Source organism: Protopterus annectens, chromosome 13.part0, assembly GCF_019279795.1.
Source record: "Protopterus annectens isolate FY-2018-M chromosome 13.part0, PAN1.0, whole genome shotgun sequence".
Lineage (NCBI taxonomy): Eukaryota > Metazoa > Chordata > Ceratodontiformes > Protopteridae > Protopterus > Protopterus annectens.
The window spans coordinates 467,281,588-467,298,770 of NC_056747.1; the positions used below are offsets into that span (position 1 = coordinate 467,281,588).

General features: G+C 36.9%; 1 protein-coding gene across 1 annotated transcript in view; it reads right to left on the reverse strand.

The window, feature by feature from the left end:
* Positions 1 to 17,183, reverse strand: part of LOC122787918 (unconventional myosin-Vb-like) — a gene marked incomplete at its 5' end in the record, with an annotated part of 1,807,467 nt that overhangs the window by 1,119,709 nt on the left and 670,575 nt on the right. Inside the window, one exon of the mRNA XM_044054844.1 lies at positions 13,543 to 13,629. Within this exon, the coding sequence (XP_043910779.1) occupies positions 13,543 to 13,629 (87 nt within the window). The remainder of the gene's footprint in view (positions 1 to 13,542; positions 13,630 to 17,183) is intronic.

Consider the following 17,183-nt stretch of genomic DNA (forward strand, 5'->3'; position numbering starts at 1 on the left):
TGAATGGCACTTGCCATTTATTAAGCAGTTGCTTTTTACAATAGATCAAAGACCTACACAGACGACAGGCACTTATTTTACTGTGCTTAAGAACAGAGACAGACATTTGAATTTGGTGAGATGTACTGTTCCCCTATGAAAGAGACAGAATAAACAGTAGTATAAGAAATGATTAAACAAGGAGAATTCAATAAAGACAAAACAGACCTAACCTAATCAATGCTATGGATATGTGCAGAGTACATTAAATTGCAAGTAAAAAGCTAGAAGCAATAAATTGTGATGATTATTGTGATACTATGTGAGAAAATATGTCAAAATTGAAAATTAAAGCAAGATGTATTGCCAAAGTACTAACATATGAAAAAGAGCCAAGAGAGCATCCAGGTGGTGTTAAGAATGAGAACAAGTATTGTCGAACATTTAAGTCTTCATAATCTGTAGTAGAAAGGGACAAGCTGCAAATTGAAAAGCTAATACAGGTTCAAAAGAATTTGCATGTTGCTGAAAATAAGTGTGCAAACAAGCTATTTGTTGATACTGTGGAACTGAAGAAACTTAATGCTGTAAATCTGAATATGCTTCTGAAACAGTAGTGAAAGGTAAACTGAAAAAATCCTGAAACTGCTGGACACAATATAGAATTTAAACTATACATATGCAGATTACAGTATCTTTACAATAAACAAATGAAAAGCTGGGGCTGGGGGGTAATGAAGTGAAGCTTTGTGTACACCGTTTGTCTTTTCAGACAAACATATAACCCCACTAGATCAAAAACTACTCATGTGGGAGTAGAGAAACTTGAAGTACAGACTTTTCACAAATAGTGGCACTTGAAGTTAATTATAATCTTCATTTGAGCAGTGTGGCTTTTGACAAGAGAGGAGTGCTTAAAATGAATTTACAGTGTAAAGGCAAATACCGTGCGTGTATGTCATCCAGTCAGAGACACAACTCTAGGGAACTGTTGCATGATATCCTGCATAAATATGCTGACTTGTATACAGGCTTTGAACACACATCATGGCAATATTAAACCTGTTACACTGCCAGTAAAAATGTTCCTACAACAGTGCCCAAAGTACTCAAAAGTAAAGCTATAAAAAACTGAAGTCATTAAAAACAACTAGACAACAGTGTAAGTTACTGGCATGATCAAAGCTGTAAGGAAAGATAACTTGCAGTTGTACTGACTCATAAGCTCTGAATAAAGTGATTAAAATACAGCATTAACCTCTTTTTTTTTTTTACTGACGGAAACTGTAGAAAGGTTCTTAATAATGCCAAATATTAAGATACAAATCAGGGTTTCTGGCAAACAAAACTGGGTTAACAAAACTCCAGATGCTATACATTTTATACCATAAGGAAGGCAAGAATTCCTTAGACTTATTTTGATATTTCATAAGCATCAAAGGCATTCTAAAGAGCCATTTTTCCTAGTATTTTATGGCTTGAAATTTAATGTAAAAATAACAGATGGCATATTAGTTTGGGATCAGGCAAAAGAAAAGTATGACAAGGAGCTGATAAGTAGCTGAACAGATTAAGACATCATACATTCAAGTTAAGTAGGAACAAACGTAAAATCAGAATGACAACTGTGAAATGCATGGCTCACATTTTTATGTCAGAACCAAGACAGAACATCCGTGCAACTGAACAAATTCCACAGCCAGAAGAAAAGTAGCACTAGTTTTTTTATGATGGTGTCTTGCAAAGTTTGTACTCAATATATCAGATAGCCATGTCTCTAAGCATGCTATTAGATCAAGATGTATAGCATGGCAATAAAGTTAAGAAAATAGTTTTGAAATGTTCAAAAAATGTGTTAAAACACTAAGGCACTATGAATAAGCCAGTTATGCTTCAAGTAGCTGCCAAACAGTATGATAAAGAAACTGAGCCTGCAAGTCTAGAGACCAATTGACTATGCATCAATAGGATTTACATATGCACAAAATGGAAATGCTTAAATAGAGAGAGAGAGAGAGAGTTAAAAGTAGCACATGGATGTGAGAAATTCCATGCCTGCATCTACAGGAGGTTCCAGTGGAAAAATAGTACAGACCGCTGCAAAACATATTCAGATATTTTTTATAGAAGGCACCTTAGACTGCAAATGATGTTACATATTCTTCAGATGACCTGAAAAATGAAATATAGCCCAGGCAAATAAATACATATAGTAAATACGATGAGTAGAATATACTTAGTAGCAAGTATGCAAACTGTGCGACTCCAAGCAAGCCACCCAACCAAACAGTGCTCCTGAAAAGAACACTTGCATCCAGGGAATATGCCTGAATAACAAAAAAAAAACATTTACAAGAGAAACATGAAGACTTGCTAGAATAACTTGCCATTTGTAGTGTACTACAATAGTAGTGACAAATGAAAAAGTAAACAAAGCTCAGAGGTATAAATACATTACTAAAATACATATTTCCTCCAACAGAAGAAATAAGTTGTGTTCAAGGCCTGATGTTAAGGAATATAAAATAATAACTCCCAATCAGATGAGGAAAGAAACATTTGACAGGATAAATGAATCACATACAATAGTGTAAATGAAGAGCAAGAGATGCATTTTGGCCACGAACATTAAAATGAAGTAGAACAAAGCAGTGCCACCTGTACTGCATACTGTAGCAATCAAATGGAGGAGATGCTATAACATCTTGGTCCATATTTTCTCTATACTCAAACAGGTACAGGATTGCACCTCTTCAGAGAAGCCAAGTATCTACTATATATGGATTATTATTCCAAGTTCTCTGAAACAGTTAAACTGCAGATACAACAAAATGAAATGTGATGTGTGTTTAAGGTCCATTCTCTTGAGACAAGAGATGCCTAGTGTTGGGGGGGGGGGGGGGGGGCATGGCTTGGATGGCAAGCTGAAAGCAGCAGAGTTCTTGAACTCTGCAGTCTTCATTTTTTCCTGACAGAATTTTTTTATTTTATTTCACCAATAAATACCTGAAACTACTAAAATCATATTCTAAAAGTCGTAAGCTACAAGTTGGTGTAATTTTTAAGCTAAAATTTGCATATTTTCCTGTCAAACAGAAGGGACACAAACCACATTCATAAAGGGAGATGAGCAGCTCCAAATTTTCTCAGCAAGAAACATCAAAGAAGAAAGAAATACATGCAATCCTTACTATAGTTCAAGTCTTAGTGGGTAAAACAGACAAATTAAACTTAAAAGTGGACAATATAAAAGAAGATTCTACTAAACAAATAACCTTATTAAATGAAGTCCTTAAACCACAAAGTGCCCAGATTGCCACTTTCGAAGATTCTGTAACATATATAGACTACAGGTTAACAGAAAGTGAGAAACATAGACTTTCTTCTTCAAGAAAACACCAGACCCATTGAAAAGATAGAAGACATTGAGAATAGAACCAGGGTAAACAACATGAGAATTTATGACACCCCAGAGCAGATGGAGGGGGACAATATGATTAATTTCCTGACTTTGTGGAGTCCTAAAATCCTAAACCTACCTGAAGCACTATCCTTTGGAATAGAAAGGGCACACATCTTCAACTTCAACTTCTGTATCCAGTAAAAACAACCTTCCAAGAGCTATTATTGTAAGATTTATTTCCACTAAAGACAAAGACCTTGTTTTAACAACTGCATGGTCCCTTGCTCCATTACAAATTGGTGACCAAACTATCAGATTTCACAAAGACTTTTCACCCCTTGTAATGTCCAAAAGAAGAGCATCTGTCCCTCTAGAATAAGGCTATCCTTGCCATAAGGAAAGAAAACTTTTGACTTCCTCAAAGAAGCATCCTTTTTGTCCAAAAAACTATTTTTTTTTAAGTCAACCTGAACCCATGGACTCTTCAATGAACTTAAAAAGTAGCTTCAAAAAAATGAGAACTATTAAAGAAAAAACGAAACCCAGAGACAAATGATTATACATAACTTCACATTTCATGCAAGTTTTTGTTTTCTCCCTTCTAAATAATGTGGAATCATACACAGAAGGTAATGTAACTTTTTTTTCTCTCCAATTATCTTTCTCACAGCAATGCTAACTTTATAGATAATATATCATCATCTTTCGGCTTTTCCCGTTAGGGGTCGCCACAGCGGATCATCTCTTTCCATTTCTTCCCAACCTCTGCATCTTGCTCTGTCACACCAACCACCTGCATGTCCTCTCTCACCACGTCCATGAACCTTATCTTAGGCCTTCCTCTTTTCCTCTTACCTGGCAGCTCCATCCTTAGCATCTTTTTCCCAATATACCCATCATCCCTTCTCAGCACATGTCCAAACCAACGCAATCTCGTCTCTCTTTGCTTTGTCTCCAAACTGTCCAACATGAACTGACCCTCTAATATACTGATTCCTAATCCTATCCATCCTAGTCACACTGAGTGCAAATCTTAACATCTTTAACTCTGCCACATCCAACTCTGACTCCTGCCTTTTTGTCAATGCCACTGTCTCCAACCCATATAACATAGCTGGTCTCACTACTATCTTTTAGACCTTCCCTTTCACTCTTACTGGTACCAGTCTGTCACAAATCACTCCTGACACTCTTCTCCACCCATTCCACCCTGCCTGTACTCTCTTCTTCACCTTTCTTCCACATTCACCATTACTCTGAACTGTTGATCCCAAGTACTTAAACTCGTCCACCTTTACCAACTCTACTCCCTGCATCCCCACCATTCCTCTACCCTCCCTCTCATTTACACACATATATTCTGTCATAGCCCTGCTGACCTTCATTCCTCTGCGCTCTAGAGCATATCTCCACCTCTCCAGAGTCTCCTCAACCCGATTCCTACTCTCACTACAGATCACAATGTCATCTGCAAACATCATAGTCCACGGGGCCTCCTGTCTGATCTCATCTGTCAACCTGTCCATCACCACTGCAAAGAAGAAAGGACTCCGAGCTGATCCTTGATGTAATCCCACCTCCACCTTAAACCTGTCACTCCCACTGGAGTCCTCACCACTGTCAGACTACTCTCGTACATATCTTATACCCTCTTACATACTTCTCTGCCACTCCCAACTTCCTCATACAATACCACAACTCTTCTCTAGGCACCCTGTCATATGCTTTTTCCAAGTCTACAAAGACACAATGCAACTCCTTCTGACCTTCTCTGTATTTCTCCAATGACACTCTGAGCAAACATCACATCTGTAGTGCTCTTTCCTGGCATGAAACCATACTGCTGATCACTAATCACCACCTCCCTTCTTAACCTAGCTGCTACTACTCTCTCCCATAACTTCAAGCTGTGACTGATCAATTTTATCCCTCTGTAGTTACTGCAGCTCTGCACATCACCCTTATTCTTAAAGATAGGTACCAAAACACTTTCGCCACTCCTCAGGTATCCTCTGACTTTCCAAAATCTCATTAAACAATCTAGTTACAAAATTCCACTGCCATTTCTCCTTAGCACCTCCATGCTTCCATTGGTAAGTCATCTGGGCCAACAGCCTTTCCATTCTTCATCCTCTTCATAGCTGCCCTTACTTCCTCCTTGCTAATCTGTTTCACTTCCTGATTCACTATCCTCACATCATCCAACCCTCTCTCTCTCATTCTCTTCATTCATCAGCCTCTCAAAATACTCTTTCCATCTACTCAAGACACTCACCTCTCTTGTGAGTACCTTTCCCTCACTATCCTTTATCACCCTTACTTGCTGCACATCTTTCCCAGCTCTGTCCCTCTGTCTAGCCAATTGGTACAGGTCCTTTTCTCCCTCTTTAGTGTCCAATCTCTCATACAACTCTCCATACGTCTTATCCTTAGCTTTTGCCACCTCTCTCTCTGCCATGCGCCTCATCTCCTTATACTCATATCTACTTTATTCATCTCTTTGACAATATATAACTCAGAATTCAAGTAAATCATAATCTTAACCAACTGCAAACTATTTTATAGTTTTATCTCTCTATAAACATGGCATACCACTAGTGAAATGGTATAAAATCACTTACTCATTTCATATATTTATATTTCTTTTATATGCTATACTTATTTCTTCATGTATGTGCCTTCCCCTTTTTGTTTTAGTCCTAGTGTCATAGTATTTAATTACTGCAGGAGACAAATGCTTACTGTGTTACTATTAAGTAGGTAAAAAGTAAGTGGCAACAATTTATATATACATTTACTACTTAACTGAACTTCCGCAAAGTGCTCCACTTACCTAATATATCTTAAAGCTGCTAATGGTTGGTGATTTGGAGCCTTTATTTTAAATATTCATAATTTTACAAGTTATGCTTAAAAGCTTTGCTTTATTAGAAAATTCCTGCCTATTTACGTTTTTGATGGAATTTTGACAACTTTTGTCACAAGCTCAAGCTTCTAAAGGCTTCAGTTAGTTCACAGACTCATGAGAATCTGTGTGTCTTCCAAGTAGGAATGATCTCTGAACCTGTTTCTCCTCACTGAACTCTAACAGCCAGTCACACTCAAGAATGGTTGTTCGAACTGTGTTTTCATTCATTTAGCAACTATTTTATCTAAAGTCTTATAAGCATGTGTTTTACTGTAAATATTGATTTCACCTGAATTACATTTATATTTAAATAAGAATTACAAATATGTTTCTGACAGTGACAGTTTTAAATGCATTATATTTTCTGTCTGCTTTAATGACATTACAGTCCTGTATTTACTTATAGCAACAATTATTAGGATCAATTTATCTTAGTCTGTTTAGTTAAAAAGAATTTTAAGAAATTGTATACAGATTCATGCTCTTAGTTCATGCATACATAGTATATTAAAGTATATATATATATATATATATATATATATATATATATATATATATATATATATATATACATACACATTTTTTCCTTTTGTAAGTTTTTATGTACACGCAGTTTCCCTTCTGCTTGCTATTAACCTGCAGCAGCTAGGAATTCCTACTAGATGTCACAAGATTAGTTTGTGGCTGCTATGAGAAACATAATAAGCCTGGATATAGTATATCCATGCAGAAGGTTATTAAATTATATAATTTTATTTTCAAATTTAGAGTTTTTATATTGTCCATAACAGTTTTTTAAAAAAAATGTATTTGTCATAATGAATCAAGGAAAGCACTTTTCAGTTTTACTTATAATAGCAGTCTCCATCAAATGATATTTAACATTATATCTGTTAATGTCAATGGGTTGAACAACCCCATGAAAAGGAGTAGTGTCAACTAATATTTAATACTACATAAAGCAGATTTTGCATTCATTCAGGAATCTCACTTAGTAACAGAAGATCTAAACAAATTAACCTTTAAGGATTATAAGATTTTGGCAAGTTCAAACTACAACCACAAAAGAAGAGGTGTCCTAATTTTACACAGAAAATCAATGAGAATTCCAGAAATAGTTGACTCGTACTCGAGCAATGATGGTATGCTTGCTTTAGTCATGCTAAAACTAGACAAAATATGTACACTTTTGCAAATACCTACTGGATACTGGGTATTGGAACTAAAACTATGAAAAAACATTTTAGATACCATATCATTAAAGTCGAAAGTGAACTATTAGCAGGTGATAGTAACTGGATCTTGTTCTCCAATGATACCACAAGCTCTAAGCCCTTCAAGATATCCCCTGTTGCCAAGCACTTGAACTACATAAAAGACAGAAACTTTGACATTGATGGTATAAATACAATCTCTCCCTAAACTTTATAGGATTAATTAAAAAAAAACTATATGAAAGGTCTATAGTCTATGTAATGACTGGATCTTATCTATCTAGCCCATTTGAAATATTAAGAGGTACTAAACAGGGGGTGCCCCCCTCTCACCATTATTCTTTTCTTACAGATATGGCACACAGACCAACATAGACAGTCTTTGTAATCAGTTTTTTTACTGGCCAAAACTGATAATGTAATGCTGACATAATGCCCTATGTCTGACCACAACGCTATCACCTTCAATGCAACACTTAATACTGACCCCTTAAACTTCTGCCAAAGACTACCTGCTTATCTAGTAACAGTTCAAGGATTTAAAGAATGGTTTCTAGATGAAATAGAGCTTTACCTAGACACCAATAATAATGGAGAGGTTGCAGATATTATCCTATGGGACACTTTAAAGGAAGTCTTACATGGTAAAGTCAAAAGCTGGTATATAAATAAAAGAAAAGAGTGGGATAAAAACTGGTAGCTATACAAAGAGAAATCGATGAACTAAAACTTACATTAAATGACAAATTGGCATTAGCTGACATATGTAGATTGCGATTAGATCTAAATATTTAAATGAGAAAATTCATATAAAAGAAAAAATATACAATAGAAATAATCAGACTATCAAAGTTACAGATCTAAAAAATATCTTGTTTTAAAAACCATTACAAGAATATTAACTCATCTACAAGTGATGACAAAAGTAGACAACTTTCTTGCTAATACTTAAAAGAAGTTATACAGACAATATTAACATACTGATAAACCATTATCCTTTAAATAATTAAAGGAACAAATAAAATATCTTAAGACAAAAAAAGACACCAGAGCCGGATGGTCTAATCCTGGAATTTTACAAAACTCTTACCTGACATCTTGAAAATCTTACTCAATGCATTCCAATAAGTTAAAACTACAGCAAACATCCCTCCCTCATGGAAATATTCCATCATCTCTCCCATCTTAAAATCAAACAGAGCCCAACCTTTGCAGATCATACAGGCCAATCTCTTTGCTTAAAACTGACTACAAGATATTCTTGTCTATCTTAGCAGACAGATTAAATATTCTTTCAATATTAATTCATGAAGACTAAAGTGGATTTATCAAAAACAGAAAGGTACAAGACAAAGCAATTAGATTACTGTCCTTAATAGATGTAGCAAATAAGAAAAAAAAAATAGTTTTTTATTTTAAGCCTTGAAATAGATAAAGCTTTTGACTCCTTAAGTTGGTCATATCTGTTTAACACCCTGCAAAAATACAATCTCTCCCTAAACTTTATAGAATTAATTAAAAAAAAACTATATGAAAGGTCTATAGTCTATGTAAAGACTGGATCTTATCTATCTAGCCCATTTGAAATATTAAGAGGTACTAAAACAGGGGGTGCCCCCCTCTCACCATTATTCTTTACCCTGGCTATTGAGCCTCTTGCAAATTATGTTAGAAATAATGACAACATTAAAGGATATAAAGTGTCAGACAAATTATTCCCCAAAATACAACTGTTTGCTGATGACCGACAAATAACATCTAATGATAATGAAAATTCAGTAGATGAAATATTACATAAACTATACTTCTTTGCAAACATCTCAGGTCTAAGATTCAATCACAACAAAACTCAGGCACTTCTAGTGAATAAAAATGTTGCTATGAAACTTGGATCAGTAAGAGACAAACTTAGAGGGCACACATTGAATATCTAGGTATCATTACTGAATCTAATTATAAAAAAAATCACTCATCTAATCACAACTTATAAACTCAATAACTAGTCTTATAGACAGGTGGAAGAGAATCTTCTTCACATTTGAAGACAGACTAATAAAAATGATACTGTTACCTAAAATCTTCTTCATTGGCCAAACTCTAATAATTCCCCCACTTGTCAAAGTTAAATAGAAAATTAATAACGTATTAAACTTCCTTTGGTATCCCCAAAAAACAAGAATTTCTCTTCTCTGGCACACCACAAGCTGGGATGAAGAAGGTGCAGGGTTTCCAAATACTGGTTTTTATTTAAACTCCTAATTTGTTAACATAGTGTTGCTTTGGAATAATACTTCTTGTACATCATATTGGAAATCAATACATGAAACCTTACTTCTTAATAGTAATAGGATATTGCTTGAACCATATACTCAAACACATACAAACATCTTTATATGGATTTTAAAAACATACAGTCAAAGTGAAAGGTCAAAACTTGTTCTCACACCCCTTATAAACCAAATATTGTTGCCATTTAAAAATCTTATGTTTTCTAATCAATTAAGAATTTATTAATAATTATGTTTCCTATTGCTTTACACAAATAATGTTTGATATCTTTTGATACTCAGAAAATGTTAGAATTTAAGATGGGTAACCTAAACTTGTAAGGATTTTATACATACTAAGCTCATGCCCTCAAAGGCATACAATGACTAACTTAAAAATCTTGGATTTTACCTCAATTATTAACAGCTCACCCATGAAAACTTTGTGCATATCTGTTATTTATAAAATTCTCAGAAATGATTTTAGCAAAACAGATGTTTCTTTTTGGAATTTTTCAAGTGAAGTTAACAGACAAGTATTCTCAGAAAAAGATAAAAAAAACTTTGTTTACAGTCTGTGAAGGAATCCACATCTTCCATGTTCTGGTGTGTATTATACACATGGAAATTTTTACATAGATGTTTTTTCACTCCACATAGAATAGCAATAATGTACAAAAAAGATGAAATGAAATGCTGGAGATGTGGACACCCTGATGCTGACTGGATACAAATGGTTGTTATTTGCAAAACAATTTCCCCATTTTGGTTATATTTTAAATATCTTTGTAAAGCTCTATGGAATAACAACTGTATACTTTCTGACTCCCTTTATCCTTTTCAATGTTCCTTCTTTCGGCTTTTCCCGGTTAGGGGTTGCCACATCGGATCATCTGTCTGCACATGATTGGCAGTGAGTTTTACGGTGTCGAGTTGCCAGCCCAGCGCCCAACCTTACATTTAGTGCCCAATTCACCTACTGCATGCCTTTGGGATGTGGGAGGAAACCGGAGCACCTGGAGGAAACCCATGAGACCACAGGGAGGACATGCAGACTCCACACAGAAGGCACCCCAGCAGAGAATCAAACCGGAGAACCTCTTGCTGTGAGGCGGCAATGCTAACCGCTGCACCACCGTGGCCGCCCATCCTTTTCAATGTTCCTGAAGTTCCTAAAAACCAAACATTTTTACTATGGTCCATCCTCTCTATGGCAAGGAAAATTGTTACTAAAAATTGGAAATCTCAATCTATTCTTGTCTTTAAAGTTAAGTTTATTCATCTTGTAAAATACATTTGTAAGGATGAGATTGCTACTATAAAAACAGCACAAAACAACCCATCATTTAATTGCTTGGACAAAATTGTCTAATCTGTTAGAGAAATATTAAGTGTTCTCATATGTATATTGCTTTTAGTTGTCATGGACATTGTATATAATTTTTTTTACTATACTATTAAGTTTTTGTGTTATAAAATGAATACACGCACACTGGGGGGGGAAAAAAAAAGAAATGCCTAGAGTTGTCATATTTCCAAAGGTCTACAACAGAATGCCTGAAATTCAGATATGTGTATGAATGAGAATTAAAAACTGCAATGCCCAGTGTATATTACACAGTCAAATGGGCTGCAAAGCAGTGGCATTTTGATATTGCCTAAAAAGGCTCTAAGGGGATGGATAAAGTTTTAGCCTATATCTGAAAGTCCAGGGGGACAGATGCAGAGCAAAGTGGTCTGTTAACCAAATCCTCTCTGAGATACTGGCTTCCCCTGTGGTGACACCAGAAGCAAAGCCAGTTACTAAAATCAGTCATTTCCTGTTCATATTGTGGCATCATCCTTGGTGAAGGCAGAATTGCTGGTCAATGAAATGCATTTTCCTGTCTGTGATGCATTTAGAGAGACCCATAATGGCTCTTTTCATGTAGTCCAGTGAGGTATGCCTCTGATCATTTACAATCACACATTGACTATGACAATCATATCTGTACCTGTGGTGCAGTGACGTGTGTGTGTGTGTATGATATTGCGTTTCCTATCGCCAGATAGAAGATACAGTTAGTTGCCTCCTAAGTCCAGCCTGGTGAGAGGACTGTGTGCGTGTGTGTGTTGTACAACAGAATCCCCTATGACAAGAACATTAGGTAAAGTGTTTGCTTCACTTGTGGTCTGTGTTCTTAGGGGATCATTGGGCATAGGATTGTGTATGTTAGGTGTTGCTTTTGGTGTGTGCTTTAGTGATTGCTGAGTAGTGTTGCATTTTGATGGCTTAGGAGATATTTGAGTTTGGAGAGGTTTCTTTTAAGTGCCTCAGCATACAAAGGTCTGTGTGTGTGTGAAAGATGCAGTGTGTATGCATTCTTGATAACTCTGTAAGATATATTTTTCATCCAAGAAAGTTATGTATGTATGTATGTATCTCGCTCACATACTGTGTTAGTTTCTTTAAGGATTAGAAGAATGGCCGAGTAAATGAGAAAATGGCTATATTGTCTCAGGATGCCCATGTCTACTAATCTGGCCCCAGATATATTAAAAAAAATGACAAACTAATGTTATCATGAGCTGTATTAGGGTTGGGCTACTATGGTTTAGGGTCTTGGTTTTATAGGGATCACCTGAGTGGTATCTAAGGTGAAGGGTAAATGTTAGTGTTAAGATCTTAGTGCTGTTTGACATTCTAATTAGCTGCCCTGAGCTTAGCTCCATGCAAAGCTTTTTTGTGTTACAGGTTAAAGTCCTAAATACTAGCTTTAGAGGGTTGCTATTATATAAGGTACTGCTAACCATCAACGAGCAGTGAACAGCTCCATGAAAAAGCACCTAATTTATAGCAGACAGAAAAAAAAAACTGCAAACTAACTTCCATGTCCTCTGGCCAATAACTGACTATGCTTTGAGCTCCATAGAGTGTCTCCCAACTCACAGAAACCAGGTAAATACCTTCTGCCACAAGACACGTGATCCTGGAACTTATTCATGTAAAAGTACAATACAAATATAGCTCTCAAGTGCAGATTAACACACCCAACTGAGTGCCTAAAAGGCCCTCTGGCTGATGAAACAACCTCATTTTAAGCCTCCCTGTGTGCTTCCCCAACTTGGGCTGCCCAGGCTGCTTTACTTGTGACACTAGAATAGCAGTCCCAGTCTTCTTAATGTAAGACACACTTTAGCCACATGTGAAAAGGTAACAGAAACAAGACTAACAACTAGCTACAAGTAATTGCAATGCACTTTAAAAGCAGACAAGACAACAACAGGGAAAACATACATTTTAAGGCTATTTCAAAGTACACTAACAGTCTAAGGGGAGGGCCTTCTCAGTTTCTTCTGTCAGTAACAAGAAAGACAAGCAGAGGAGATAAGACTGGTAGCAACCTAGGGCCAAGTACAGAGAAGATGAGACTAGCAGGAGCTTCTGAGACCAACTATACAGTAGGGGTAGGCAGCTCAAACAGAAATAGGGAGGGCAACACCTAGGCCCAATACAGAAACCAAAGAACAATGCAGTCTATAAAAAATTCTCATCACTAAACGTAACATGTACAAGGATTTGGGTTTAATAATTTCATAGACTGGTAAGGCTTATTATGCTCAAGTTCTAGAAACACAACGTAATCATTGTGCAATTAAGTTACTTGGTCATTCATACAGTTTGTATGCAGATGTTAAAGGACTCAGACCCATGTTTGACGGATGAAGATGGCTTGCATCTCATTCCTCTAAAAATGCTGCAATAGTCAGCAATATTGAAACCAGACATACCTTGATGGGAAGCCAGCAGCACTGATCCTAATGGTCTCTAGGACACCACATGCCCTTAGCTGTTGTACTGCACGTAAGCTATCAAACCTACAAGAGACAGTGAAAAAGTGCATTATAAAGGGCAAACGACGTACAACACAGAGACATTTAAATTTGCATTAGTGTAATGAAATGTACAAAATTTCCAATTTAATAATTAATAGTCAGAAATGCAAAGTCTTCATAAAAACACAGAGCAATATTTGCAGATTTCCTGAGAAGTGGATGCTGCTGCTTCATGTAGTTAATTTTTTGTTAGTCTGTACTTAAGTGAAAACTGAAGATCATATTGCCTACAGCATTTAAGATGTATAGAAAAAGTTCAAAATAAATGAAATTCAAGATTCAAAAAACACCACATATAAAAATGTGTCATTTCCTGACCACATACTGGTCTCGCCCAAAAATTATTATACCTTCCAAATGAAACAGTAGCCTCAAGCCCGACTTCTACAGTTCAGTTACACTGAAATGAAATAGTTGCTAATATTTTTCCTATTTTGCAATACATATACCGCTATTTACAAAGAGAACCTATACCTATCACACCAAAGGTGCCTCAACATTAGTATGATCCCAGTCATCCTACAACAGTGTTCTCAACAACACTACCCTTTTTATCCCATCACAAGACAAATATAAATATGCACCACTGATCACACAAAGTCAATGTCCATTCTAGTAGTGTTCGGTATCAAAGAAGAATAGCATGTGTATTCTCACAAGCATTTATGACCCAATGTATTTTCATAGCCCTTAAAACTAAGATGATTGGCAAGGTATTTCAGTTTCACTGCACTATTGTAACAAACAGCTGTTAAAATACTGTTAAATACCATCTAAATGTACAGCAAAATAGGTTAAAAATGCACATCAATCGTTTACTTTTCTCTGCTGATTTTCCATATTTTTACATAACAGGAAAAGATTAAAATCCCACCTTATACATGGATGACATGGAGGCAGAGAAGTCAGACCTACTGTCTCAAAGTGTTGGTTTCTCGGCAATGGTTCTCAAATGGCATACCCTCTGTATGCAGCCAACATGTCTCCCCTTTGTCCATCTTACCTCTGCCACGTTCTCTGGTTTCTACTCAAAGCCAAAGATGCATTCCTGGTGGCAACTTTTCTTACTTATTACTATTAGGGATTTAGGTGTTGTTACCATTACACAGATATTAACTCTCTCTCATCTTTTCTCCTATCTCCAGTTGTTTTGCCCTGCATTTTCCCTTGGGACCTCGCCTGGGTGGACACTTACATCTAACTAAGGTCACCTACCTCATCCATTATTCTGATTAAGCAGTACAACTGCTCTGCTGCCTCAAACCCCTTTTGGAAAGTGGAACAGGAGACTCCCAGAGGAAACTGTGAAAGTATGTGCATCTGCTGCTACTTAAGCTCCTGTAAATTCCAACTCCTGCTTGTTATCTTTGTAAGTTATCTCTCTGCCAGGACAGCCAGCAGCCTAAACCCCTCTTATTTCTCCCTCTCTTTTCTTACCCTCATCTATTTCCCTGTGTTCACTAGCTCTTTCTTAATTCTATCCTATCTAGTCCATAGACCACCCTAGTGGACCCAGTGCAATTCTGCATTTGGCCACTAGAGGGTGTCCCCTCCCCACTGCTATTATTTTACCTTACTCACTTTTTGAATTCCCTCTGCTGTAACTCATTTCTCACTTTCTCACCCTTACCTTATAGCCCACTCCATCCACTATATACAGAACACCTACTTACCCTGCTACAACTTACCCTCCTGTAATATATGCTCTACTGATTGGCTCTCGATCTTCTCCTGGTGTCTTCCCGCTCCGTTCGCCCTACGGGCTCACTCCGCTCCCCTACCCTGCCCCCAAATCCCACCTGCCCCTAGCACCTCTAGCTATATCCCTCTTGTAGGCACGCCCACTTCCTCTCCACTCCAATCATCCTCCAACACACTAGACACACCCTGTACTACCCTATTACCAACACACTAGACACACCCTGTACTACCCTATTACCAACTTGTAACCACACGTTCATCTATCCTATACTGTCAGGCTCTATTTCAGAGCTCCCACTTACACAATTAATCTATCTCACCACTCTAACCTACCTTCTCTACACTCTGCACTACCATCCAGGCTTTTCCTCTCTTTCCCCTGTATAATAATCCTTTATAAACTCATAAAATAATTACAACATTATAACACCAAACAACCTTAATTGACATGCTTCTAAAACCTTCTTCCATCTCTATCTTACTACTACTACTACTAAAACTTTCATTTCTTCACTACCTTACCCAGCCCTGTACCTCCTACCATTCACAATTCTACCACATAACTAACCATCTAAATTCCCCTCTCTCGGACTCACTCTCTTCTATCTCTCCTCCTCCATACCATATAAAACACCCCTTATCCTTCTCATACAAATTGTTCTCCTCTCAGAAAAACTCCATCCCTATAGCATCCAAAAACCCCTTTATCATCACTACAGACCCCAATCCTTTTCTTAAACTGTTCTATTTCCTTTCTAACCCACTCTTTAATCTCATTACCAGCCTTTTATCTGGTGATATCCATCCTAACCCAGGCCCCTGCACCACCACCTCCACAAACGAGCCTATATTACTTACTTCTTTAAACTCCCAAAGTATAGTCAATAAAGTCACAACCCTTCATGCCTGGCTCATACATAACAAACCCAACATCCTATCTATTTCAGAAACTTGGCTAAAACCCACTATAAAAGACTCTGAAATAACCCCACCTAACTATTCTATCATTAGGAAAGACAGGACCCACAAAAAAGGTGGCGGAGTAGCTCTCCTATATTTATCTTCATTGCTAATCACTCCCTACAACAAACTTATTCCACAATTTAACAATGCTGAATTACTCCTCACTCTCCTACAAGTTAATAAACACAAACACATATGTCTAGCATCCCTCTACATCCCCCCAGGGGACAATATTTCCACACTGGAAAATATCCTCTCCTGGTTCTCCAACAACATCAGCAATGAAACCATAATCTTAGGAGATGTAAATATTAACTGGGCCTCCATCCAGTCTCCAACTAACCCTCTTAACATCAACCTATATAACTTTTCCCAACTAATTAACACTAACACATCCGTCAAAAAAACCCTCTTGTGGCACCATTCTAGATTGGATTCTAGTGTCACATCCTCAGTATTTTTCAGACAGTGGCACTCTTCCCGACCCTCTAAGCGATCATATGCCTACCTTCACTCACAGACTCCCCTGCATCTCACACCGCACCCACAATTATATTACCACCCGCAATCACAAAAACTTTAACCCATCAACCTTCTTAAATTCCCTAAAAGCAATTAACTGGAACAATCTAAGGACATTATCCTTAGAAGATGCAGTTGCTTACTTTAACTCAACATTCCTTGAAATACTAGACTCTCAAGCCCCCTTGAGGACAAAGAGAATAAAAACTAATTCTGCCCCCTGGCTAACCAAAACAACACTATCAGCCATGCGCCTTAGAGATAAGGCCTGGGGACTCTACCTGAAAAACACCCCAGAACACCATATTGTGTACAAAACCCTTCGAAATAAAGTAAAAAAACTTATTATC